General features: G+C 52.2%; 8 protein-coding genes across 8 annotated transcripts; 7 read left to right on the forward strand and 1 right to left on the reverse strand.

Annotated features, from left to right (window-relative positions):
• Positions 1 to 404: 404 nt before the first annotated feature.
• On the forward strand, positions 405 to 950 carry HER10_EVM0005206 (uncharacterized protein; the record flags this gene model as incomplete). The annotated part of the gene is made up of 3 exons (XM_035474828.1): positions 405 to 589; positions 657 to 883; positions 943 to 950. 3 exons carry the CDS (start codon positions 405 to 407, stop codon positions 948 to 950), a joined length of 420 nt encoding a protein of 139 aa, XP_035329313.1.
• Positions 951 to 6,079: 5,129 nt separating this feature from the next.
• On the forward strand, positions 6,080 to 6,684 carry HER10_EVM0002821 (uncharacterized protein; the record flags this gene model as incomplete). The annotated part of the gene is made up of 3 exons (XM_035472515.1): positions 6,080 to 6,374; positions 6,462 to 6,577; positions 6,648 to 6,684. The coding sequence occupies exons 1-3, from the start codon at positions 6,123 to 6,125 to the stop codon at positions 6,682 to 6,684; spliced, it is 405 nt and encodes a 134-aa protein (XP_035329023.1). The 5' UTR covers positions 6,080 to 6,122.
• Positions 6,685 to 7,663: 979 nt separating this feature from the next.
• Positions 7,664 to 10,128, forward strand: HER10_EVM0005386 (uncharacterized protein; the record flags this gene model as incomplete). The annotated part of the gene is made up of 6 exons (XM_035475007.1): positions 7,664 to 7,724; positions 7,785 to 7,922; positions 8,186 to 8,331; positions 8,381 to 8,650; positions 8,707 to 8,879; positions 8,943 to 10,128. 6 exons carry the CDS (start codon positions 7,664 to 7,666, stop codon positions 10,126 to 10,128), a joined length of 1,974 nt encoding a protein of 657 aa, XP_035329346.1.
• A 2,711-nt stretch (positions 10,129 to 12,839) lies between these two features.
• On the forward strand, positions 12,840 to 15,105 carry HER10_EVM0009116 (glycosyl hydrolase family 71). The gene is made up of 3 exons (XM_035478615.1): positions 12,840 to 13,148; positions 13,232 to 13,875; positions 13,940 to 15,105. Exons 1-3 carry the CDS (start codon positions 13,068 to 13,070, stop codon positions 14,682 to 14,684), a joined length of 1,470 nt encoding a protein of 489 aa, XP_035329813.1. The 5' UTR covers positions 12,840 to 13,067; the 3' UTR covers positions 14,685 to 15,105.
• Positions 15,106 to 15,420: 315 nt separating this feature from the next.
• Positions 15,421 to 18,621, forward strand: HER10_EVM0005027 (xaa-Pro aminopeptidase family enzyme). The gene is made up of 3 exons (XM_035474653.1): positions 15,421 to 15,765; positions 15,826 to 16,762; positions 16,826 to 18,621. Exons 1-3 carry the CDS (start codon positions 15,436 to 15,438, stop codon positions 17,071 to 17,073), a joined length of 1,515 nt encoding a protein of 504 aa, XP_035329291.1. The 5' UTR covers positions 15,421 to 15,435; the 3' UTR covers positions 17,074 to 18,621.
• HER10_EVM0004793 (chorismate synthase) lies at positions 17,232 to 18,621 on the reverse strand (the record flags this gene model as incomplete). Its single annotated transcript, XM_035474426.1, has 2 exons — positions 18,507 to 18,621; positions 17,232 to 18,423 (listed from the first exon to the last, which is right to left on the reverse strand). The coding sequence occupies exons 1-2, from the start codon at positions 18,539 to 18,541 to the stop codon at positions 17,232 to 17,234; spliced, it is 1,227 nt and encodes a 408-aa protein (XP_035329263.1). The 5' UTR covers positions 18,542 to 18,621.
• Positions 18,622 to 18,864: 243 nt separating this feature from the next.
• Positions 18,865 to 20,706, forward strand: HER10_EVM0009074 (lipoyltransferase). The gene is made up of 3 exons (XM_035478573.1): positions 18,865 to 19,977; positions 20,045 to 20,140; positions 20,270 to 20,706. The coding sequence occupies exons 1-3, from the start codon at positions 19,051 to 19,053 to the stop codon at positions 20,489 to 20,491; spliced, it is 1,245 nt and encodes a 414-aa protein (XP_035329804.1). The 5' UTR covers positions 18,865 to 19,050; the 3' UTR covers positions 20,492 to 20,706.
• A 1,125-nt stretch (positions 20,707 to 21,831) lies between these two features.
• HER10_EVM0006079 (nitrogen assimilation transcription factor nira) lies at positions 21,832 to 23,133 on the forward strand (the record flags this gene model as incomplete). The annotated part of the gene is made up of 4 exons (XM_035475675.1): positions 21,832 to 22,166; positions 22,207 to 22,441; positions 22,487 to 22,623; positions 22,683 to 23,133. 4 exons carry the CDS (start codon positions 21,832 to 21,834, stop codon positions 23,131 to 23,133), a joined length of 1,158 nt encoding a protein of 385 aa, XP_035329420.1.
• Positions 23,134 to 24,232: the final 1,099 nt, after the last annotated feature.

The raw sequence follows: 24,232 nt of genomic DNA on the forward strand, positions 1-24,232 counted from the left end.
CCGCCCTTCCTATCGCCGCCTCTTCTGGGCGCTGCTCAGAATGGGCGGGTGAACTCCGCTACTCTTGTGGCTGCTGCTGCGGTTCGTATTGAACCAGCCGGCCGGCTGGCTGTTTGCTGTACTTCGTACCAAACTTGCTCGCATCTGCGTCCCAGTCCTGTTAGTCCCCGTCTGCGAGGAGCATGGGACCCGGTTCCCCCAGTCCACCACCAAGTCCCAACACCAGTCGAGGTCCCATCCCGCATCTCACGGATATATATCACGGTGCCTTCGTCTCCATGTAACCGTTCCCTTTGCCTTCCTCCTTTCCCCTTTCCTCATCCACCGACTTCCTACCAGATCCATCCAATCAACTCCCATCCATCTCCTAGGACCTCAGTCGATCGTCTCCTCCAACCGTCAAAATGAAGGCCGCCGTCATCTTCTCCCTCGTCAGCTTGGCTCTCGGCTCCGTCGTCGAGAAGCGCGCCTGCGCCGGTAACAACTGCAACCGTCAGGTCACCGGTACCCGTGACGGCCTCCTCCCCATCACCTCCCGCCAGGCCGACTGCTCTTCCTTCATGCAGGCCACCGTCACCCCCTCCCCTACGTATGTTGACCTCTCTACCAGCATAACGACTCGATGATTTTTCGTGAAGCTAACTCTCTTCATCCAGCACCGTCACCGTTACCGTCACTGCCGCTCCCGCCCGTCTCCGCCGCAACGGCGAGATCGCCAACCGCCAGGTCACCGCTCTCCCCACCCTCATTCCCGCCTACGCCTCCTCATGCGGTGACTCTGCTGCCTACTCCTCCGCCTGCTCTTGCTGGGGCATCACCGCTGTCACTACCACTGCGCCCAAGCCCACCGTCACTGTCACCACCACTGTCGACTACTGCGAGGGTGAGTTCTTGCCATACACTCCAACTAGTAAAAGTTTCCAAGATGCTAACTTATGACAGACTTGTAAACGTCTCGTTGGACGCGGAGATGGAAAGGTTGAGGAGATGAGAAAGGCCATTCATCTGTTTCTCGAGGCTCAATGTTGAGGAAGGGAAAAGGCATGAGGCTGTGGGAGGAGGCCCCAGTCGAGCTTGTATAGGAACGCACGGTCACCGCCGCCGTCTCCTTCGGATCTCGCAGAGATCCCCTCGATTACGAATTCAATGGACTTGATCACTCATTCATTCGATCTCTTCGGGACCCTGCTTGTAGCCTTGATCGCACTTTCGTCTGTTCCGGCACGTATGAGCCTTGGGAAGCGGACGACACTTGAAGGGCTTGGTGGTTTGGAGCGATTTATTACGAAGGGAAAATGTTTATGACCGGTTTGATGGGAGACATGACGACCAGCTCTGACTGGCATTAGTCTGTCACTGTTATGATATTCACATTCATGTGTAATAATTAAGACTAATTCGTCCTTACTTCGCAAGACACTGCCTGATGACTTGAAGATCGCTGATGGATGAGCATTGAGTTGTTATCGAATTCGACAGCTGTCAATGCTTGAGACGGGGCGCTCATTGAATGAGACAAGACAGCATTAATGACAAGAGGTATTCACCAGTCCCGGCTGACATATCTCTGACCCGCCTCACTTACTTATTCGCGAGCCATGTTTTACACAATTGAGTCTTGGAAGGAGAGGGCAACTGAGCATTTATTGCTTATCCCTAGCCTTACACATTACTTCTTTTCTTCATCAATTTCTTTTGGTCCAGATCCCAGGTCAATAGGATCTGCACAGGTTCTATGCGAATTGGAGCCGCAAGTCTTGACTCCTCAAACGTTAATCGAGCCGCAGATTGCGTGATACCCGTTCCCCTCGGATACCCCTCGCCGGACGGGGCACATTATTCCATGACGCCGCGCAAATGGGTCGCTGTCAATGTCGATCTTCTCTCTCCATCCGAACTCTGTTTCGAGGTTACCCACACATGTTCCCAGCATTCCCCAGAAAATGTTTCGAAACACGTATATCCCACAACAACGGATGAACCCCACACAGCTGCGGTTCTCTTTCTCGCGTGGCTTCCGCCAGGGGTCCAGTGTAATGGTGGTGATAGTATTAGTAGGAGTCCACCGGGTCCGGATCCTCCCTCGCGTCCAACTCAAGCGTGACGATTCACCAGCCTAGAGCAATGAACTTCACGGAATCTATACCCAATGTCTGTGATTACGCAACGACATGGGTCAACCGAACAAGGCTTCGTCACCTTATTACTATTTCTCACGATTACTGCCCACAACCCGTTGTAAGTGCGCGTCGCACGACAGACTCGCACATGTGGTCCATCGCCATGCTTTACAAAACCCGAGACATTTCCTTCACTTTCTTCAGTCCCGCCCTTGACGCCAATTGCTGTGTACCAATTTCTCCCTTTGTCCCCTTGTATAGTGTTCTCTCGCCCTGCAAGCAATATTTTACCCGATCGACGCCCTAGTTTTTTGAATCGCCCCTAAGCGGTAACCCGCATTCCCATGAACCCAGAAACACCCCCTTCAGAAGTCATGCTTATCAGCGCGTCGGCAGAAAAAAACGACCTTGACGATAGGCTTACACCATCTTTTTATTTATTTTTTGGCAATGTCGACTCGACCATGATACCGGCCGTCCCGCGGGGCAGTGAACATTCCAAAGGTCAGCATAACGTTTCTCTCCTCTCGCAGCGAAGAAGACGAGCGTCGTCATCAATAGTCTCAGCTGGCGACTCGCGCATGCGCGCCCACCGCCCGCCCGCCGGTCCGCTCCCGGCGGCAGCTGACGACATCGACGAGCGGGGCGCCGATTCGAGCACGTCGACAGTCTCGGGAGCATCAGTCCCTTGTCTACGGCATATTTCTAGCAGATGACTACCATCGGTCCTCGCCTAAGGATCTAACAGCCAACACTAATATCCTGGTTGAGGCCACCTCCTCACCTCGTTAGATCCGCAATCAAGGCGCAACTTTGTCATGTTCTGGCAATGTTCTGAAACTTAGCGGCAGTAAACTGAACCTTGTGTTGAAATAAAAGAACTTACTAGAAGTTCCAGTCAGCTGGGGACAGTATGTGTTTATTGTGAAGACCTCTTCCTAGGATCTCACAACGTGGCGACCCATATGACTCGCCCAAACAGCGTTGGTGTTTTCCATCGTGGCCTGCGTCACCGTCGGCCCTTAGGTTAATCGACTGCACCACGTGGCACTGCATGGACATAAGGTACTTGCACGGGCTCACTATTTGTGTAGTAAATGAAAGAGGGAAGATCTAAGTGGCAATAAAAGTTCCATTTCTTTCGCAGCCTTGAGCGGCTTCGAAAGACGGAAACTAGAAGCAACCAGCCCGTCTTGGATATTGATTTGAGCTTCCGAACCGTACCATCCCTTTAAGTCCTGCAACTTGATATAATACTTAGATATAGCTTGATTTCCTGATGGGATCATCTCTGTAGCAAGATATGTTACCTATCATCTAACATCCAAGGTGAAGCAACCGCCATCGTGACTCTCGAGTCCGGTAGATATGCCAAGTTGAGACTGGCATCAATTGCTACTATATACTCTTTTTAAACAACCGAAAATATAACAAATCTGAACCTCGCATGAACGAAACCACCAAAAGCTAAGGATCTCCGTACTGCCAAATCCTATCGCTTATCACACCGGGACATCAACTACCGCAAGAGCCACTTCAACAGTTCTATGCATCGTGACATTACAGAGCTCACATAGGCAAACTAACGCCCTGTTGAGAGTGTGACTGGTGTGAAGTACTATTCTTCCTCTTCAATCGCCTTCTTATTGAGGGGCTCGTACAACGGACGCCAAAATTGTTGCCAAGCCTGTTTGAACTGCGCGGCGGTTGGGAATTCATCTATACCGCCACGAACAAACTTGGCCCAATCCATCAGATGATCCGCACAGGCGTTTGATCCACCAAAACATTCCACCCAGAAACATCTGAAACTGCGTCAGCTTTGTATTCACATATGTGGTTGAACTTGGCTCACCTGTGAAACTGCTTTGATTGGCCAAGGTTCAAGCTGTCAGTGGCGACTTTACACGCCCACACGCAGGTGACCTGTTAGTTGTGGTGTTAGTCAGAGGCAACATCATGTCATGATTCATGGAAAACTTCTGCAGAGGACAGAGGCAAGCGGATTCACAATGAGAAGTGCTATAGCCGATGTGGCGCCTTTGACACGTCAAGAGAATGAAGTTACTCACGCAGTAGGCAAATGCGTCACTCATGGTTGGGAGATCTGCCCTTCCGGTGAGATTGAGGGCATGTTCACTGATCTCGACGTCCGTCGTACTAGTGATCACAAGGAAGAGAGCGAGTCAGCAAATTTTACTTCGGAAACAGGGTTCGACAAGAGCTATTGACAGCCTCTCTTGGTTGCTTGATGTACTTACTGTGATTCAAGATCGCGTCGCGAGTTTGGGTTGCCGCCTTGTCTTTCTTCGGTTTCGATAAACAACTTTTCAAAAGTAGCCCTTCCAGCGTTCATTGAGTCGAGCAGCAGCATTTCGTCGCTGTTTGTGGTGGTAATGGCTGGCTCAGGGACGGTTCTCTTCAGCTCCTGGTCCTCGGTATCACTGGTGATACCCCGGGTACTACCGTCGTCGATGACGCCCGCTAGTGCCAGGGAGAGGCACAAGATATTGCAAATGAAGATCTTGAAGAACTGCATCTTGTACTCTCTTGAAGAGATCGGGTGATACAGGTAATGTTGGTAAAGAGGTAGATGATGCTGCAGTTCTGTTGTGACACTACCTCAAAGTTCGTGGGAACTAGGGTTTATTATATAGTTGAGGTTTCAAGTCTAATGTCGTAGCCCCGATAGCCTCATCATAGATAGAGGTGCTTCAGTCGGTAAGCTCCCGCTGCCTGAGGTAAGACCGAACGGATATTAGCTCCTCAAGTTTCCATTTTGTGAGTTCAGTCTCCAGATTTGCGCCCTCGCATGCCTATCCTTGAATACCTAGTTCTTTTCGCCTTGAGAATCGGATTTCCTTCCCGTTCGAGGACTTGACACACCTGAAAGCGACATTTTCGGACGACACATGATGACCATGAGATATGAAGTCAACACCCAAACAGCGTTGTTTGCGCGTGTGTGCATCATGTTGTCTTAGGTTGAAAGCATCCCGGAAATACTGGTGTTGATGTGTTCATCTGATATTCTTGCCTCTGAGATTAGTATGTTACACATGGAGTGACACAAACTTCATCTTACAGTGAAGTCCCGAGTGGAGGTATCGAAACGAAGACCTGATCCCAGAATAGTTTGTGGCACGGCGGGTAGGTTTACTTTAACCAGTTTGCAATCGAAGAAGTAACCCTCAACCTCTCAACCTCTCAAGCCACGCGCTGGCTTGAGCGTGCAAACTGGCCTATGATCTCGCGATATGTATGTCGAGACGAGCCGGAGGTAGCGAATAGCAAATATGACTTTCCTAGATATCGTGCTAAACAATTAGGAATGCAATCTATCAAGCAGCTGGGGCAAACAGTTCAGAGGAAATCTGGCGACCAACACTGGCAGAACGACAGGTTCATTCGTGTAAGCCATGAAACCTGCGAACAAAGGAAATTCTATACTTCGTTGTTTGCTTAGTCAAGACTTGCGTTCATTTAGGTGAGGTTGGTTTGCCGTGGGCTTCGAAACCATGTGTTTGCCAATCCAGCTTATCATCAGATCGACAATCATCATAGCAAAGACGTTTGGAGCCAGGAGAGGTTCAGCGTCAAGATTATCTCCTCGGCTTTGCATCGTAATTGATTGGCCATCAGGCAGCAAAAGAAATCTTCTGCTAAGAATGCGACAACATACTTCAGACATGAGCCTTGACCAACTCCGCACGCACCATGAGATCGAGGCGACAAACATGTGCATCTTCTAGTTTGTCTGCTGGTTGGGATGGTCGGTCTCGGATGGCGCAGTCATCCCACCGAAACCAAGAATAGCTAGAGTAGCATTACCCTATGAGCAACTTATCTCGAATCAGTCCGAGTACTCGTACTGAGCACTCGTAACTATATAAGTTCTTAACCAATGTCACCTCCCACCTCTCTTTGTCAATGTGTCTCTCATCCACTCATCTCATCGAGAAAACCCCCTCATTTCTTTTCAACAACCTTACTCTCATCAACATGAAGCCTGCTGCTTTCCTTACCGCTATGGCGATTGCCAGCTCTGGTGTCAATGCCGACTGTTTCCCCAATGGCATGATCGGCCACTATGGCACATGGCTCAAGCAGAAGATTTCAGCCATTAATACGGACCGTCTTTCTCTTGCCTGCATGGCTATAGCCGGTGCAGCCAAAGAGTCTTTCGTTGGTGAGGAGGTTCGGACATACTGCATGCAGGAGGCGGATGGCCTGAAGTGGGACTTTTCCATCAAGGTACTTGGATACGCAGCGATGTCTTGCATCGTGGATCTCGCTTTGTGCTTCTTGTTCCAATTAAGGTCTTCTAACATACGATTATAGAACTTGAACAGCGGCAAACGAGTTTTAGGACAAGCCGAGTGTATGTCTGGGCTGTCGAAGGAGGCTTATGGGTGCTACAGAGGAGGCAAAACATCCTATTGGAATTGGCAATACATGTAAGTTCGTCCTCGACTCCCGATCTTCACAGTGACCCCAGAGCATCTTCCTCTAACAAGTGTCTTGTAGTTCCGATCCTAATGCTGGCAGCTGCATTGGAAAGTAACCGGACTCACCTACTCGCTCTTTCTCTTGATATCGCGACTGCATTGTCTTTTTCTTCCTTCATTCGTCTGAATCATGGAATCAGAAACCTCCTGTCTACTTATTTTCATAAGATTATTCTCAATTTTTGAACAAATTTGTCTTTGTATCGTATGAGTGAAACACATCAATGCATGTGCATGTGCCTATGGTAGCAAACTTGAGCCGATCAAGTCCTGGGTTATGACTCCGCAACACAAGGTTACGAATATGCGAGTAGAGAATCGGAAATCAAGAACAGCATTGAGAGTATCTCATGCTTGATAGCAAATCCATTTCTGAATGACCAGGTTCCTCAATTTTGGCGTGACGAAGACATAAACTGGGATATCATCCAAGTCATGTTATGATTCCTGTCAATTCAAGTTTCAAGCCACAGATGATGACATCTCACTTGCTCTTTCTATATGCAGCCTTTGCTTACACACCCGAAGCTGGTAAGTCTTGGCCTAGACATCAGCAGGAACAATTTGACAAACAATTCATCACTAAAACTGAGCCCGAGGTAAGCTGCAGGCCAAGAAACACTGTTTTTCAATGTTTTAGAAAGCAGCCTATCGTATCTGCCCGTAATCTCGGTGAGTATTTTAGTAAATCCATCATTGGGCCATTGCCGCAAGTCCGAAAGCAGCTGAGACGCCATGGCTGGCTGAGGGCGCCGTGCTTACTCTGCCATTCCGGCTTCTTTCCCGAAGAAGAGATATCTTATGTTGATATGCGCCACCATTACGAATCTGAAGGACAATTTACAGGCAGCAGTTCTGCCTGAAACTTGGCAAAGGTGTCGCAATAGTGTGTACATAGAAATATGCATGACTTTCCGGAGGAACAGCTATACATATATAATCTATGTTCTTGGTGTCTGCTAGCCATCCACTCCGGGGTTATCTGTGATAATTTCATACCTAAATCACCAATCATCAGACTCACTCACTCTCAACATGTCTTCAGATGGAACTCAGGGACCCGTGCTTGTCCGCGGCATCAAGGCAGACAATCCAGGTATTTTCTCCTATCAATTGGCATAATCCGCCTCTGTGATTCATATCTAACGTCCAAAAGCCAAACCTCCCGTGCGCATGGAAGTGCGCGACATGATCAAGGACCATCCTGATCAGTGGAATTTGTATCTCTTGGGCTTGGAGAGGTTCCAAAACTCGGTGACAGAAAGCGCGCCTCTCTCCTTTTTCGAGATCGCAGGCAAGTACAAATTTCTTAATTTGCGTCAACATCCATCAACCCCCGATAGTCCCGTGGCGACGATATTTGCTTGTCACCCGAGAAGTATTCCCTGACCCCGTCGAGGAGTCATCTTTTGCTTTTTGGTCAGATGAGCTAAAGAATTCCGCTCTTAATGGGCCCCGAGTCGTTGTCCATAAACTGTGACGGTCCCGTCCAATAAGATTAATGCACTGGAGGCTGAAATGCATGGAAAGAGGATTGTAAGGTTCTGACTTTAGCAGGTATCCATGGGCTTCCGTACAAGAAATGGCCAGACAGGGACTGGAACAACAAGATGGTCAGAGTCGACAATGATTTCGGCGGATTCTGCACTCATAGCTCGATCCTCTTCCTCACTTGGCACCGTCCATATCTTGCTCTATTCGAGGTAAGCTCTACTACCCACCGTCAAAGTGACACTTTCTAACGTGCCTCAGGCCGAGCTGTACAAGCACGTCAACGCCGTCGCCAACGACTTTGATGAGAATGAGCGTCGAAGCGACTATGTGAAGGCGGCCAAAGACTTCAGAATGCCATACTGGGACTGGGCTCGACCTGACCTTGGAGTCTTTCCAGCAGAGGCTACATCCCAAGCTAGGGTCCAAGTCAAGCGTCCCCATAATAACCAGAAGGATTCTCGTATCGAACCAAACCCACTGGCAACCTACAAATTCCGAGAGTCGCGCACGAATACGAGCATCAATCAGGTAGTTTTATCTTTAGACCATTGCTATGTCTGCGTGATGCTGATCGGCGCTCTTAGTTCCCGAGGGTCGGAGGCACCATTCGTTACCCTGACCAGCCCAACAACAATAGGATGATCCAGAGACTGACACAGTTCTTTTCTGGAACCGACCCTCAACAGGCTTCAAGAGGCAAGAATTTGACGGAGCGTGTTATCTTCATCCTTCAGTCGTATCGTGACTTTGGATCTGCGTCCCACAACCGTTTCAACCCTCCGAAGCAACCGGGTCAGCCAAACTTTGCCGAATGGGGTAGTATCGAAGATATTCATAACGCTATCCATACCTACTCTGGAGGCAGTGGGCACATGGGAAACCCAGCAATTGCCGCGTTTGACCCCATTTTCTGGCTCCATCACACCAACGTCGACCGGTTGTTCGCCATCTGGCAAGCTTGCCACGACAACCCCAACGATCCATCCACCTATGTGACTGACCAACGTGCGGGCGAGAGTTGGGGTAACTTCATCGTCAAAGCCGGTGACCCGGAGACGATCAAAACCCCGCTGGCTCCATTTGCCCAGTCTGGTACGAAGGACAATCAAGTCTTCTGGACGTCCGAGGGTGTCAGATACACCACTGAGTTTGGCTACGTCTACCCGGAGACTCAGTCCTGGAAGTTCCCCACCAAAGAGTCCATCCTTAACGAGCTGGATCGTGTCTATGGCAAGACTGCCTCCTTTGCCAATATCTTGAGGAGTGGCGATGAAGACTTCAAATCCTCCACCGAGGAGTTCAAGAGTCGTGCTAAGGCACATTTGAAGGCTGAGAACTCCCCAGTCTCGGCCTCAACCTTCTCGCTGGCTGCCGAACAAGATGAGCAAAAGCCACTCCAAGAGACCAATGAGCCAGACGATTTAAGTCTTCCAGAGGGTCGTGAACTGAAGAGCTTGATCGGTACCGACAACAAGTACCTCGAATGGCTTGTCAACATCAAGGCTGAAAAGGCCGAACTCGGAGGCAACTACGTTGTCCACGTGTTCTTGGGCAACCCCGACGATTCGATTCCCTTGTTGTATGTGACCAACCACTCTCACGTCGGTGCCTTTGCCACCTTCGGCCAAGACGAGAACACCTCGTGCAAAAACTGTCAACAGGGCCGTGCTTCAGGGCAGAGAATCACCGGCCAGGTCCCTCTCACTCTCGCTCTCGTCGAGCGATATGTTGCCGGCCTGATCGATAGTCTTGCACCGCAGCATGTCATCCCTTACTTGCAGAAGAACCTCCACTGGCGTGTCACATTGCCCAATGGTGATCTCCAGGCCAGGAGCAACCTCAACAACCTCTTGGTCAGTGTCGTTACGAATGAGGTGACCATTCCTAGCAACCCTTCGGATCTTCCACGATACGCCGATGAGGTGATTCCCCAACCAGATGTCACCACTAACCGTGCGGGAAGTGGCCGTGGCGATGGAACCGGTTATGATGGCACCAATTTCTAGATCAAAGACAGCTAGGTTGAGCATTGAGGCAATGAACCAGGAAATATGACTGGATTATGAAGAAACAGTATGTTGCCGACGTTTTCTACTGTCGAGCTGAATATCTAATTGACCAAGCCTCTAGCTGGAAACTACAACCATACTACTAGGTCGTCCTAGTAAACTCGGTGATGGGAAAATTCAATGTACTTAGTTGAAATGTCAGCAACCCAATTTAGTTATGTTAAAACGCAGTCTTTGAGATACTTCCACAGTGATGTTCAAGAGCGCAGAAGTCATGGCTCTACAAGTATTCAGTTGTAAGAGATGAGGCGCATTATGGATAAAAATATGTCCGTTGGGGTGATAACGTGACCGTCGAGGTGAGCCTGGCTAAACAGGTTATCCGGATCTGTAGGCCGAGACTCTGCCTTTTTGCGCGTTTGCTCTAACAGATACCAACAGGAGCGGCTGGGGATCGACTGGTGAACGACTTTCGCTTTCTGGTTAGAGACGCAAAAGAGCGGGCCGAATCGGTGGCTCTGAAGTCACTGCAACTCGCTGCAACTCAACTTCAAAGGGTCTAGAACAGTGGATTGGGACAGGGGCCAGGGGCCAGGGTGGCTTAAGGTTCTCGATCATGCTGTTGGAACATGGTCTTTTTTCCTCTTTGCTCTGCTTTTTTGGCCTCTTTTTTCCTCACTTGATTCTCTCTTGTACCCATAGACTCATGCAGTCGCCAATCCTCCTCCTCCCTTGGCGTCTGTGATTGCCCCCGGGGTAAAGAATAACCGAGGCGGTCGGATATCTTGCTGACAGCCCAGCGACATGAGAATCCACCCATGCCAGTGTTGGTGTGATTTTCTGCCCCCCTCTGTCTGTTGGTGTGGTTGGTCCAAAGTGCGAAGTGCGACTTGCTCAGCACGAAACCCCTGTCGCAAGGAGCTCGGAGGGAGTCCGGACGATTGGCCGGCGACAGCGCACGTTGTCTGAGACCAGCGCGACGCCCAGATGGGGGTTTTAGTCTGGTCAGCCCAGTGCAAACCGTACCCAAGCCGCCGGTTATCCGTCTTTGCTGATCTGAAATAGCCTGACAGCTGCCACGAGAGCCACTAAACAGCCCTCCGTGTATGCGATTTGGCGGGATTCCGATACACTTACTGTCAACTAGCCCACCGCCGATGACGTTGCCGGCTCCGGTATCCGTACGTCTTCTCGTTTTCAACGTCGAAGGAAGCCCCCCACAAGGCTGGTTCCCTCTCGAGTATGCACGTCCCTTACTCTTTGGATGTTTCGATCGGGTCTCAACAGTGTGGTTGGCTGCGACTACGAGGCGCCATGGACGACACGAAGGTGGACTAGAGCCAAGCTTTGCAAAGGATGGCTAAGCAACGGCGGCCCCTGTACAACATGGTTTTTAAAGACTCACAGTCATCAATATTGCCCGGTGCTGCCTAGGAATAGTGGGCAGATGCGTGTATCCATCACGGAACCCTTGCTGCCGATATAGTCCCTTGCCCTGGACGTGAGATATCCGACAATGCACGGTTCTTTGGAATCACCTGGGTAATAGCGGAACCTATCCTCTAAACAACCGTAGCATTTGCTTATTTAATCTTAAATCTAGAGGCACAGCTGCAGGTTGGGTTAGGCAGACCGTTGCTAGGCTATCTACTCTGTCAGTTGGCGAGCGGTTTTGATGTGACGGACAGGGGCCGCTCGGCCGATTCCGCACGTGTAGGCCGTCAGACGACAGGGATCGTGAGTGTCGCGATGGGTGAGCGGAAAGCCGCTAGTGTAGGATCCGGCATGACGTCCGGCAGCGCGGCAGTCTCCGGATGATTGGTCTTAAAGGGCCCTGAGCGGGCTCAACAAGCTTAAGATGTCGGGCGAGCAACCTGGCAGGGTTCAAGGAAAAAGCCAAGTTGGGAAGATGGTCTCTGGAGGAGGAGGACAAGAGGCCCAGAGGGTCCCGAAACACCGTACCGCTGAGCAGATCTACTACGTTCAGTCTCCAGAAATGTTTCCCGGGTCGTGTTTTGCCGTCGATCTCTCCCAACTTCGTATTCGATCAACGCAAGGAACAGAAGCTTTCGATGGGCTTCACTTTGGATGACATATCGCGCCGACTTCGCGAACGTACACGAGCTCTTACAGCCACCTTCTTACTCACGTTCCCGTATCAAACGCCGCGTGAAAGCTATTTCCCTCACCGCCAGCAAGAATTCTTCGGACTCATCGCACTCATGATGCAGAGTAAGCAGAGCCGGGCGAGGCAATTTCCCACGGCAAAAGCGGCCTTATCCAAATCATCAGGCTTGGCCCGCTGCATCTTTTCGCGCCGTCGTCCAGCGGCACAGCAGGCACAAGAGGCACAAAATGGCACAGCAGACAGAGAAACCACTCTAGACGTTGGAGACCGATATCCACACAACCCATTTGTTCAGAGACACATCCAACGGCGTCTCACAAAGCACTCACCCCCTGCTCTTCTCATGTAGCCCTATCAGGCAAGCGCCCTTCGTAACCCTGTCCAAGACGAGCAGGGCCCCCTTACCTCTCTGTTTGACGGTGGGAGTTTGAGGCCGTGTAGTTCCAGCCGCATGTACCGCCTACCGTTAGCCTACCTGCCTATCTCGCGATGGAGTCAGGTTGTCGCCATGCCAGGGGGTCACCATGGAGAATGGCGTACAGCGCCAGAGGGGCGGTACCGTGGTCGCCCTGGCCGGTTCGCAAGGCAGAAACCGACATGATGGGTAGACATGCGAGCCATACCTGACATGGCCCCCTCTTCAAGTGAAGGAGGCCACGATACATAATGCAGCGGCCGTGGCCTTTGGTCTCTCCCATGTGGTATTGTGGCTCTCCTGCAAGATCTGTAAACTCTGATTTCCGTGTCGATCACACTTGATATCGACAACTTGATCTGCTTGTCACGCAAGCTCTTGCTCGCCGCGACGATGAAGTTCACCACCTGTCTCGCCGGCCTCCTGGCCGCAGTTACGCAAGTACAAGCGGCGTCTGTCTTTGCCCACTTCATGGTATATTCACCTCTGATGCTGGCATCCCTGCCAGGCCCTTGATTTCATCGTCTCATGTCTCAGCTGCTAACATACTTCGCCAGCTCATCAACACCAAGAACTACACTCTCAGCGAGTTCGAAGATGACTTCAAGATCGCCAAGGATGCTCACATCGACGCTTTCGCCCTCAACATGGGCCTGACAGACCCCAACACCAACTCGTCTCTCGAGACTGCCTTCGTCGCCGCCAAGAACGTTGGATTCCAGCTCTTTTTCTCCTTTGACTACAACGGCGGCTACCACGGGGGCAAGCCCTGGCCCAAGGAGACTATCCTGGACATGGCAGAAAAGTACTTCAAGCTCGACGAGTACTTCAAGTATGCCGACAAGCCCCTCGCCTCGACGTTTGAGGGCACAGAGAACGCCGAGGATTGGATCGAAATCAAGAACAAGACAGGCGCCTTCTTCATTCCCGACTGGTCCTCTGTGTCTCCCGAGGACGCACTTGCACTAGGGAGCGGCGTTGCTGATGGACTGTTCAGCTGGAATGCGTGGCCAGTCGGTGACCAGGACATGACTGACAAGAGCGACGCTGCGTATGCTTGGGCCCTGAAGGGCAAGCCTTACATGATGCCCGTCTCCCCCTGGTTCTACACCAACCTCCCAGGCTACAACAAGAACTGGGTGTGGCGCGGCGATGACCTCTGGTACGACCGCTGGAACCAGGTGATGGATGTGATGCCTGCGTAAGTCAACCTTGCATGAAACTGTTTCTACCCTTTTATCATTCGAGTAACTCACAATCGATAGCTTCGTTCAAATCATCTCCTGGAACGACTACGGCGAATCACACCACATCGGTCCGGTCCGCACCAACGCCATGGAGGCTTTCGAAGTTGGCGAAGCCCCCTTCAACTACGCGCTCGACCATCCCCACGACGGCTGGCGCCACTTCCTCCCCTACCTCATCGACAGCTACAAAGCCGCCGTGGCCCCTTCGATCAAGGACGAAGCCCTCATGACATGGTACCGCGGTTCGCCCGCCCTCTCCTGCAAGGACGGCGGTACCACGGCCAACGCAGTCGCACACGACCAAGAGACCCTGACGGCAGCCCAGATTGTCCGTGATAAGATTTTCTACTCGGCTCTCCTAACGTCTGCAGCAGAGGTCACTGTCTCCGTGGGTGGTAAGGCGCAGAAGGGCAATTGGACCTCGACCCCTGACGGCGGCAAGGGCGTGTACCATGGAAGCATCCCCTTCCTGGGCACCGGCGACGTCGTCATCACCATGACCAAGTACGGGACCGAGATCGCCAAGATCGATGGGCGTAAGATTGCAAACGAATGCCCTGGGGGCTTGACCAACTGGAACGCCTGGACGGGCAGCACGAATGCCCTCCACGTCGACGATCCGAGCCCGTCACCCACGCAGACTGGAGGTGGTCCCCAATCCACAGCCAGTGATAATGACTCTGGGGCATCCAACCTCTCGCAAAATGGGTTAGTTTACGTTGTCTTCGCTCTCGTCAGCTTAGCTGTTGCTGGAGTGGTGTGAACGGGTCTGCGACTGCGATAGCTGGGACACACCAAGATGTCAATATTCGAACGTCTCTACCCCATTGAGAAACTGCGACTACGACTGCAAGACATCTCTTTAAGCTCAGTCAAAGCTTGCAGGCAGATTGACGCATAAGACTTACACAGTCTCAGACATGGGCGTAAGTTCGTAAGTATAGCCTTGTCAGCCCTCGTTCATTGTGCAAATGACTGACACATACTTCACTAGAGCGGCTCAATTTGGCATTGAATCTTCACTTCTCCTGTTCATGTTTACTTCAATAGGCATATACTGCCGCATCGACCATTTTAATGCACGAGTTCAGGGACGATAGCGTTATGAAGCTTTATGATTTTCAACTGGCAATTTTCATGTACAATACCAATACCCCTCTATATAGAACTAGATAGAACACACCTCAATTTCTGGGCTTTCGCAAGAGCTTTGGAAGAAAAAGTCTCAATCAAAACACACAATTTTGCACTTCTACTACGCCGTTCACGTTGAGAAGTGAAACGAACTCTCCCGTACGTGAACCCCAGGACGAATTGATTGAGTGCGGGCGTTTATCTACGGTAATCTCGACCTCTTGTCACGCGATGTAATGCCCGATCTCGGTGAACAGACTCACCGAGGGCGGGGATCAGCATCCATGCAGCGTGAGATCCAAGGTTGCGATCATCGAGCTGCCTTTCCGGGACTAGACGACCTACCGCATTGCGCTCAAGTAATTCAACTTCAGAGCTGCATGCATTCCTTAAACGGGGCACCCGGGACGTCATCCGATCTCACATCCTCCATCCTATCTTTAACCTCATCACCCCTCCCTTCAACCTCACTCATCCTCAACTCACTCCGTCCGCAAGATCAACACATCCGCAGATCCGCAATGCATTGGCTCATACCACTACTCCCTGCCGCCGCTCTATTCTGGCAACAGGCCGCCAGCGACCCAACGCCGAAATATAATCCTCTCCCGCCTCTCCGCGAGCAAGCCCGCATCCAGGATGCCTGGACCGATGAGCGCAAGGCGGGCATCCCCGCCCTCCTCAAGAAGCACGGCGTCGACGCCTGGCTGGTTCGCTCTCACTCACTCACCCCTTATTTCACAAGACGGCAGGATTGACACAAGCGATAGATAAGCCAACGGGAGTACGCCGAAGAAACAGTCTTTTGGTCCCTCAAACCGGCATCAACCTTCTCCGCCCGCCGCCGCACAACATGCCTCTTCCTCGCTGAACCCATCGCCTCCACCAACTCCTCTGACGGCACCAGCACCGCCATGCTCCCACAGCAACCCGGCTGCATCATAGGCTGGACCGCAGACGTCTGGGCGACGCTCAAATCCCAGCTCGAGGCCGCGAACCCAGCCACCATCGCCGTCAACGCGCACCCGGAAATCGCCTTCGCCAGCGGCCTGCACGCGGGCGAGTACCAGGCCATGGCCTCCGGGCTGGGCGGCGAGTGGACCTCGCGCATGGTCGTCAAGCCCGAGATCGCCGTCGAGTTCATCTCGGCCCAGCCCGCGTCCAAGATGCCGCGGTACAGGGAGATCATGGAGACGGCGTGGGCGATGATTGCCAAGGGGTTCAGCGAGGCGGTGGTCGTGCCGGGGAAGACGACGACGGGGGATCTGGAGTGGTGGTTCCGGGAGGAGATTCTGGCGCACAACTTCTCGACGTGGTTCCAGCCGAGTGTGAGCGTCGTCGATGAGGCGCTGCCTTGGACTATGAGATTGGAGACGACTGCTGATGAAGGTGCGGGAGGGAGGATCATTCAGTATGGCGACATGCTCCATGTCGATTTTGGGTTGACGGCTATGGGGCTGAACACGGATACGCAGCATCTCGGATACGTGCTTCGCCCTGGCGAGACTGACGTGCCTCAAGATCTGAAGGACGGCTTGAAGAAGGGTAACAAGCTTCAGGATATCGTGAGGCGAAACATTGCTGTCGGCAAGACGGGTAATGAGATGCTCAAGGCGTCGCTGGGAGAGATGCACGCCGAGGGCATTGATGGACGGGTCTATTCGCACCCAATTGGGGACTGGGGACATTCTGCTGGTCCTCTTATCGGTAAGAAGACGAGATATTTCCATCACAAGACCGTTGATCTGGTGCAGCGCTGACTTCGCATAGGAATGACCAATATGCAAGAGTACGTCTCGGCGGCTGGCGAATTAGCTGCCATCCGTAGTATGTGGTTCAGCGTAGAGCTTCTCGTCGAGCATTACGTACCCTCGAGGAATACGACCCTTTGGTTTGCCCTGGAGGAGGACGTGTACTGGGCTGGCGAGGAAGAGGGATGGCAATGGGTCTACGGCCGACAGGAGGAGTTCCATCTCGTGAAGGCGGCGAAGCAGCAACAGACGTCAGAGGAGTTGTGAGATGAGTCACTTATTCGTTCAACTTGTGTCACTTCACGTCGTACAGGACAATGCAAAGAAAGAGAGGACTGTTCGCTGACAAACCGAAAAAGGGGAATCTCATCATGAATTTGCTTTTAATGCCCGTTATTTACAACACATCCCAGTTTCCAACCAGCTTACGCCTTGCCATTCTCCCTCTTAATGGGAGGCAGCAGGCTCTTTGTCATCTGTCTTGCGTGCTGCGCCATGAGCGCGTCCAGGAGGACGATCGCCGCCATACCTTCAACGATGGGGATGGCACGGGGGACGACACAAGGGTCGTGACGGCCCTTGGCGGCCAGCACGCCCTCCTCTGAACCGTCGTAGGTCGCCGTCGTCTGGTCCACGCCGATGGTCGCGGGGGGCTTGAAGGCGACGCGGAAGTAGATGGGCGCACCGTTGGAGATGCCGCCCTGGATACCACCAGAGTAGTTGGTCTTGGTGGTCAACTTGGACCGGGGGATACCCATGCGCTGGGCGTCGGCCTGGAGCTCCGACTCGGGTGCCTTGATGAAGGCGTCGTTGTGCTGGGAACCCGGGATCTCACAGCCGCCAAAGCCGGAGCCGATCTCGAAGCCCTTTGTGGCGGGGATGCTGAGCATAGCGTGTGCAAGCGAGGCCTCGAGCTTGTCGAAGCAGGGCTCGCCGAGCGCCGAGGGTGGGTTGCGGATGACGCAGGTGACGGTTCCGCCAATGCTATCGTCGCGCGCCTTGTAGTCACTGATGAGGTCAATCATCTTCTCGTTGGTCTCCTCGTGCGGGCAGCGGACGGGGAGGAACTGGTCGACGGTCTTGCGGTCGACGGTGTTGAGGAGCGAGAGGAAGGCAGGGTTCGTCGAGGGGCTCGGGTGCTCGGGGGTCGGGGGGAAGAGGTGGCAGTTGCCGACGCTCGTGGTGAAGGCGGTGATCTCGGTACCGTAGGCTTCGCGCAGGTACTTCTCAGCGAGGGCGCCGGCGGCAACGCGGGCAATTGTCTCGCGGGCGGAGGAGCGACCACCGCCGGAGGAGGCCTTGACGCCGTACTTCTCGAGGTAGGTCCAATCGGCGTGGGACGGGCGGGGGAACATATCCATCGTAGAGTTGCCGTAGTCCTTGGGACGTTGGTCCTCGTTCTGGACGAGCATGCCAATCGGGGTGCCAAGGGTGACACCGAACTCGGTACCGCTCTGGATGACGACACGGTCCTTCTCGTTTCTGGGCGTCGTGATTGAGCTCTGGCCGGGGCGGCGGCGGTTCAGCTGAGGCTGGATATCGGACTCGGTCAGAGCCATGCCGGGCGGGACGCCATCGACAATGACGCCGACGGACTTGCCGTGGGACTCGCCGTAGCTGCGCAGAGGGGCATCTTATGTTAGTCCACGATTGGCCACGAGAGACGGACAGGAGGAATTGGGTCGGAAGAAGCGACGCACGTTGTGACCTTGAAGTAATTGCCGAACGTTGACATTTTTGCTACCGCTATAAAGGGGGTAAAGTTGGAGTGTGGAAAACGAGAGGAGGGGAGAGCGGTATGTAAGTTTGGAAAATTATCTGGGCCGATGTTCGGTGAGTCAACCACAGAAAGAAATCGGCCGTCTGCGGGGTGGAGGGGTTTTCTATGATGTAGTCGAATTGCCCCGTTAATCGGGTGGGTCTTGCTCATACAGGGGTGGGTGGCCTAATCAGGAAGTGGACTCTGTTAGATGCAATTTACTGAGAACCTCATCTCAACGCGTTGCTCACTCATGAATTCCGCCATTAGACGGCAGTAAATACATCCTAACGCGGCCTCTCTCACTCATCAACTCATCGAACTGACTTATAACCATTTATTTCCCCTCAATTTATCATCAAATCCTCTCTTATTCTTCCTATCACAGTCAAAACTCACCAGACTTTTCACAGGGGCTTATGAAAATGTCAATCTGAAAGTACCATCAAACCCGTCTCATCCAATATCCTACCCAGATCATCACAATGCTGCCACTACGCAGCATCCCAGGAACTTTGTTCCGCATCAGACCATCAATACACCAAACCTCCCGCCAAACCCGCTTCTTCTCCGCCCTCGCCGCCTCACCAACCTCAAAGACCCAAGTCTATACTTCAAACTCCCGCGACCCTTACGTGAACCTCTCCATCGAACACCACCTCCTCCAAACGACCCCATCTGACTCGACCGTCCTCTTTCTGTACACAAACCGCCCCAGCATCGTCATCGGCCGCAACCAGAACCCGTGGCTCGAGGTCAACCTTCCCCTCCTCAGGTCTCTTACCCCGTCTGATGCCATCGACCTCGTCCGCCGCCGCAGCGGAGGCGGAACGGTCTTCCACGATGAGGGCAATGTAAACTACTCCGTCATCTGCCCGCCCGCAAACTTTGACCGCGACACCCATGCAGAGATGGTCGTCCGCGCCCTCCGCTCCCTCGGCGTCAAGGGCGCCGCCGTCAACTGCCGCCATGACATTGTCATGACTCTCCCCCCTCCGCCTTCCTCTTCAGGAACCTCCGACAAAGCACCGGATACCACCGCTTCCGTAGAAGCGGCATCATGCAGCAAGCCAAAGGTGAACGCGGAAAACACGTTCAAGATCTCCGGCTCGGCGTACAAGCTCACCCGTCTCCGCTCCCTGCACCACGGAACGTGTCTCCTCTCGTCCCCGAACCTGCCGCGCATCGGCAGCTTCCTGCGGTCTCCCGCGGAACCCTTCATCAAGGCCCGCGGCGTCGAGAGCGTGCGCTCGCGCATCCGCAACGTGGGAATCACCGACACATCGACGTTCGAGGATGCGGTGATTGGCGAATTTGGAAAGATGTACGGTGACTTCACTGTCCGGGCAGAACTGGGCGAGAAGGATGCGCTCGGAGAGGATAAGGTTAAGAAGGGACTCACGGAATTACGGGTAAGCTGACATTCCTTCTCCCCTGGTTCGGCGATAGTCATGGTCAGAAACTAATAGGCATACACAGTCTCGGGAATGGACGTATGGCCAGACCCCTCTATTCACCTTCTCTACACACCCCTCTGAAGAAGACACGCGGGAACGTCCTCAGCTCCCGGGCAACGTGAGTGAACATCTTCATCTGTAGTCTTTCGTCGTTTCGTTCCATCCATTTTTGCTTGATTTTGCTTGACACCTTCAACGCTCCAACATGTAGCCAATCTTCCCAGCACAAGCAGCTGACCCCGTCCAGTTCAACCTCACATTTGAAGCCCGCCACGGCCTCGTCCAAAGCTTCTCCCTATCCGGGCCTTCCTCTAGTCAAGGGTCGGCCAAGCTCTCGAAGTCCATGATCAACACCCAGATCTGGGAGGTCGCAGACTGGGAAGAGCGTCTCCGCGCGGAGGGTGTAGACCACAGCGAAGCGTCGACCGTGGGAGATTGGCTAAACTCTGTGCTGGCAAATGGAAAGTAAATCAATCTCAAGTGCGGATTGATTTCTATTCCCAAAAAAAACTTATTCCTGTACAATAAAGAAGTTGTGAAGCTGGGCAGGGCAGTGTACCATGCTACATCCAAAACGACGAGCCTACTGCAGCATATCGTGCCTAGCAAGCCGTAATTATCAGCATCTCTCATCACTTTTGTTCATCTCTAGATCATTGTAAATGTCTTTTTCTAACAATCTCCTCTACCAAGGCACTCCAAAAAATCCCGAGAATTATGTTCAGACCTTTTCTTCCTCCTCTATTCTTCTAGGTACGCGCATCTGGCTTCTTTCTCCGAGTATTTGGCACGTTCGGACCCACGGCCTAACAACAAATTTTCTCCAACGACGCAACTTTCTATCGGTCTTTTCATTGTGTTACCTTGCAAGGCACTCATATCGTCTTTGCCAGCTCCTTCAAGTATGTCGCTTCGCTCCTAAACCAAGGCAGAAATGGCTTGACCGTCGTCAGAGCCAAGGCTCTGGAAGCCACGGATCACCCCCTCTCTGCCGCCCTTTCGCATTTCCTGATTCATCTTGAACTTCCCCTCCAGGCGCTCGATAGCGATCTCAATGCCAATGATGTTCTTCTTCATCAATTCAATGTAGCGCTCAGGGGCGTCCGCAACCTTCCAAGGGCCGGATCCATCTACCTTTCCAGTGTGATCCATGACAGACGTCTCAGTGTGCCTGGACAAGTCATCAATCTGCTTCGACGCAGTTTTTCAGTTGCTGTCGAAGTACATTGTTGCTCGGCCGTAAGCCTGGACAGCGGTCTAGTTCCAAGTGGGAATAACCTTGGCAGTCGTAGGTTTCGTCTCGGTGTAGGACTTGGGTGTAACATAATGAGGAGGTGCGGCCGTGAATAGCACGAGAACCTCCTGGTCGAGTGTCGTTGATTCAGTACCGGCAGATTGGATAGCTTCGGCCATTGCCTTGCTTTGGGTTCTTTGAGGTCTCAGCCTAGCCGGTATCAAACAGACACCGATTTTTCCATGCCTCAGCTACATGAGCGCCCTTCCCTTGAGGGCAACACAACCCTGTATGGTGCCACCAGGCTCCTTCATGATGTTGCCAGCGGTGATTTCTGGACGAGTTCAACATCAAGCAAAGACAAGACCAATGCCTTCCTGAAGAGAGTCGCCCAGAATCGACTCATAGCACAAGCTGCCACATCGTATCAGAGAGAAGTCGTCTTCTACTCCACGCCTAGCGTCTTAGCTAACGCGGACTTTGATGGCGTCTCTGCGGATATTGCGATGCATTTGCTCGAATTGCACTGGAACCGATTACACTACACATACCTCTGGACATACCGTCCCGCAATCATGGATAGCATCTTCAACAATGGACCCTATGTCAGCAAACTGCTGCTGAACGCGATTTTTCTACAGAGCAGTCCCTTCACTGATCTCAGCATTGTACGCACATGTCCCGAAGATCCTTCGATAACAGGTATGGGCTTCTACGATCGCTTCAAGGAGTTGCTCCCTCAACATGTCGACAATCCGACTATGCCTACGGTGTTGGCACTCGTCGTATGTGGGGTTTATCTAGTTCCGTACGGCAAACAGAGCGCCGGGCGGGTGTACTGTGGCATGGCGTACAGAGTGATGGTTGATCTAGGCTACCACCTAGACATGCCGCGCGGTATTGATCCCGAGTCAAAGAACGGGGTATCCGTCACAGAAAATGGAGATGAGACGGAGGATCTACTGGAGCGCCTGTACAAGCGACAAGCTCCAGTCACTCTACTTGAGCTGTCCTCCGGGCCTGCTCTATAAGGACGGCAACATCTCCAAAGTGTTTCTGGGCTCATACGAGGAAATGGAGCAGTGGAATCCTGGTAGCGCGAGTATCAGCCCAACAACAAGCTACAAGGAACGCCCGGCCTATGCAATCAGCTGCTTCCAAGGTATGCTACAGCTTGCTGCAATAGCAGAAGACATCATACAACACTTTTACTCCGTCAGAAGTGCTTAGACGTCGATGCCGGATCTATTACATTTTCGGTCTCAAATGAGGGAGAAACCCAGTGAATGGACGGATAGTCTACCAACTCACCTCCTATTCGAGCTAGGCGAAGATGACACTCCTCCGCCTAATCTAGTTTCACTGCAGTGACTTGAATCTTATCCTTGTTGATGTTACTCGACTCTGATTAACAAACCAATTCCAGAGTTTCATACTGGACCTTGGTCATCTTGCTCAAGCAGGCGTTCCTGAACCGAGGCCACTTTCACTTTCCTATCGAGCCTGTCTCTAGAGATGACGGACGTCGGAGCTGCATCGACGCCGCATTCAAGATTTGGCGTCTGTTGGAAGCCTATGACACGTGCTTCACGCTCAGACACGCGCATTACGGGCTGCTTTATGCTGCGTATAGCGCTGTGTTGGTCATACTCCGGCATGCCCATCAAGATCAAGAACATTGCATTAGACACACCAAATTCTTCTGGATGATTTTGTCCGAGTATCAAAGAAAGTTTGGCCGAGGATTGCGGAAGCCGTTCAAGGTGCTCAAGTCTTTGATGCAGCAGATGAAGGAGGTATCCCGACGTATCAGTCTGGATGAGTCAAGCAACTCCAATGACCAGCATCCTGCGGGTGAGTTGGTGTATTCCACCTAGCAAGTTATTGCTCCTCGATATAGATGACTAACAGTTTCTAGTAGATGTAACTGATTCGACATACGATTTTGAGACACACGATGTAGCAGACACCACTGGTTGGCCCGACTTTTGGCAGGAGTTGATGGCTAACAATACCTCGCTTATGGATGACACTATGTTTGGGCTTTTCACGAAGTAACAAGACTCAACTTAAAGCATTTTTTAGTAGAGCTTGTAGTGATATTGTTTACCGTGGTTCAGCACCGAGAACCTATGAACAAGACAGAGAGTAGGGAGTGTGAAAGAACGAAACACCCAACTTCTCCTCCGCGTGTCATCGGTACATCGCCAACAATTGCATCAACGACATCACCCAACAACTTCAAGCAAAGCATGAGACACACCAAACATTCCAATCAGTCCATAGACCATTAACCCTATCCCCAGCATCTCTCCCATCTGCAACGTCTCATCAAACATCCCACTACTCGCGACGTCCGCTCTCACCCTTTCTCACCCTTTCTCACCGCATCAATATGAAATACAATCGACAGCAAAGTGATGAGACAACAACCAAAAGGCTCGTCCCCAACTCTTCTTCTTTTACAAATACCTTCCACCCAATGAAATCGGAGACGGGTCTCAAATCTTCAAGACTTCGAGACTTCACATCCCAAAAAGGATCCTCCACTTCTCGAATGTAAACCCCCAATGAGACAAAGATAAACAGAAACCACATACGAAGTTGCCTTCAACTGAGACATCAAAATCACCTTTGTCACGTTCTTCCCGCCTGACTACCGAAGCGGCTTCCGACGGTGTAACAAAAACACTTGAAGAAACACTGGGAAACGCAACGGCTTGGTGGGTGCACCTATGTGCCACGGTGCCACAGTGCCATAATCCCAACCCTCATCTACACCCACCTCCATTCCCGATATTCACTGCAATTTCCTCTCAGGGTCCTCATCAAGCATCACGAGTTTATCAACCGGCGATAAGAAAGGGCTCACGAGGCGGGAAGGAAGGGGGGAAGAGGGGGCTGGTGAATGAGACATCTCCAATCAAGTCACGCCTGCCCACCCCAAAAGGAGGGTTGGCAGTCCAAAAAGTTCAG

This window comes from Colletotrichum scovillei (genome assembly GCF_011075155.1).
Source record: "Colletotrichum scovillei strain TJNH1 chromosome Unknown Contig00009, whole genome shotgun sequence".
Taxonomy (NCBI): domain Eukaryota; kingdom Fungi; phylum Ascomycota; class Sordariomycetes; order Glomerellales; family Glomerellaceae; genus Colletotrichum; species Colletotrichum scovillei.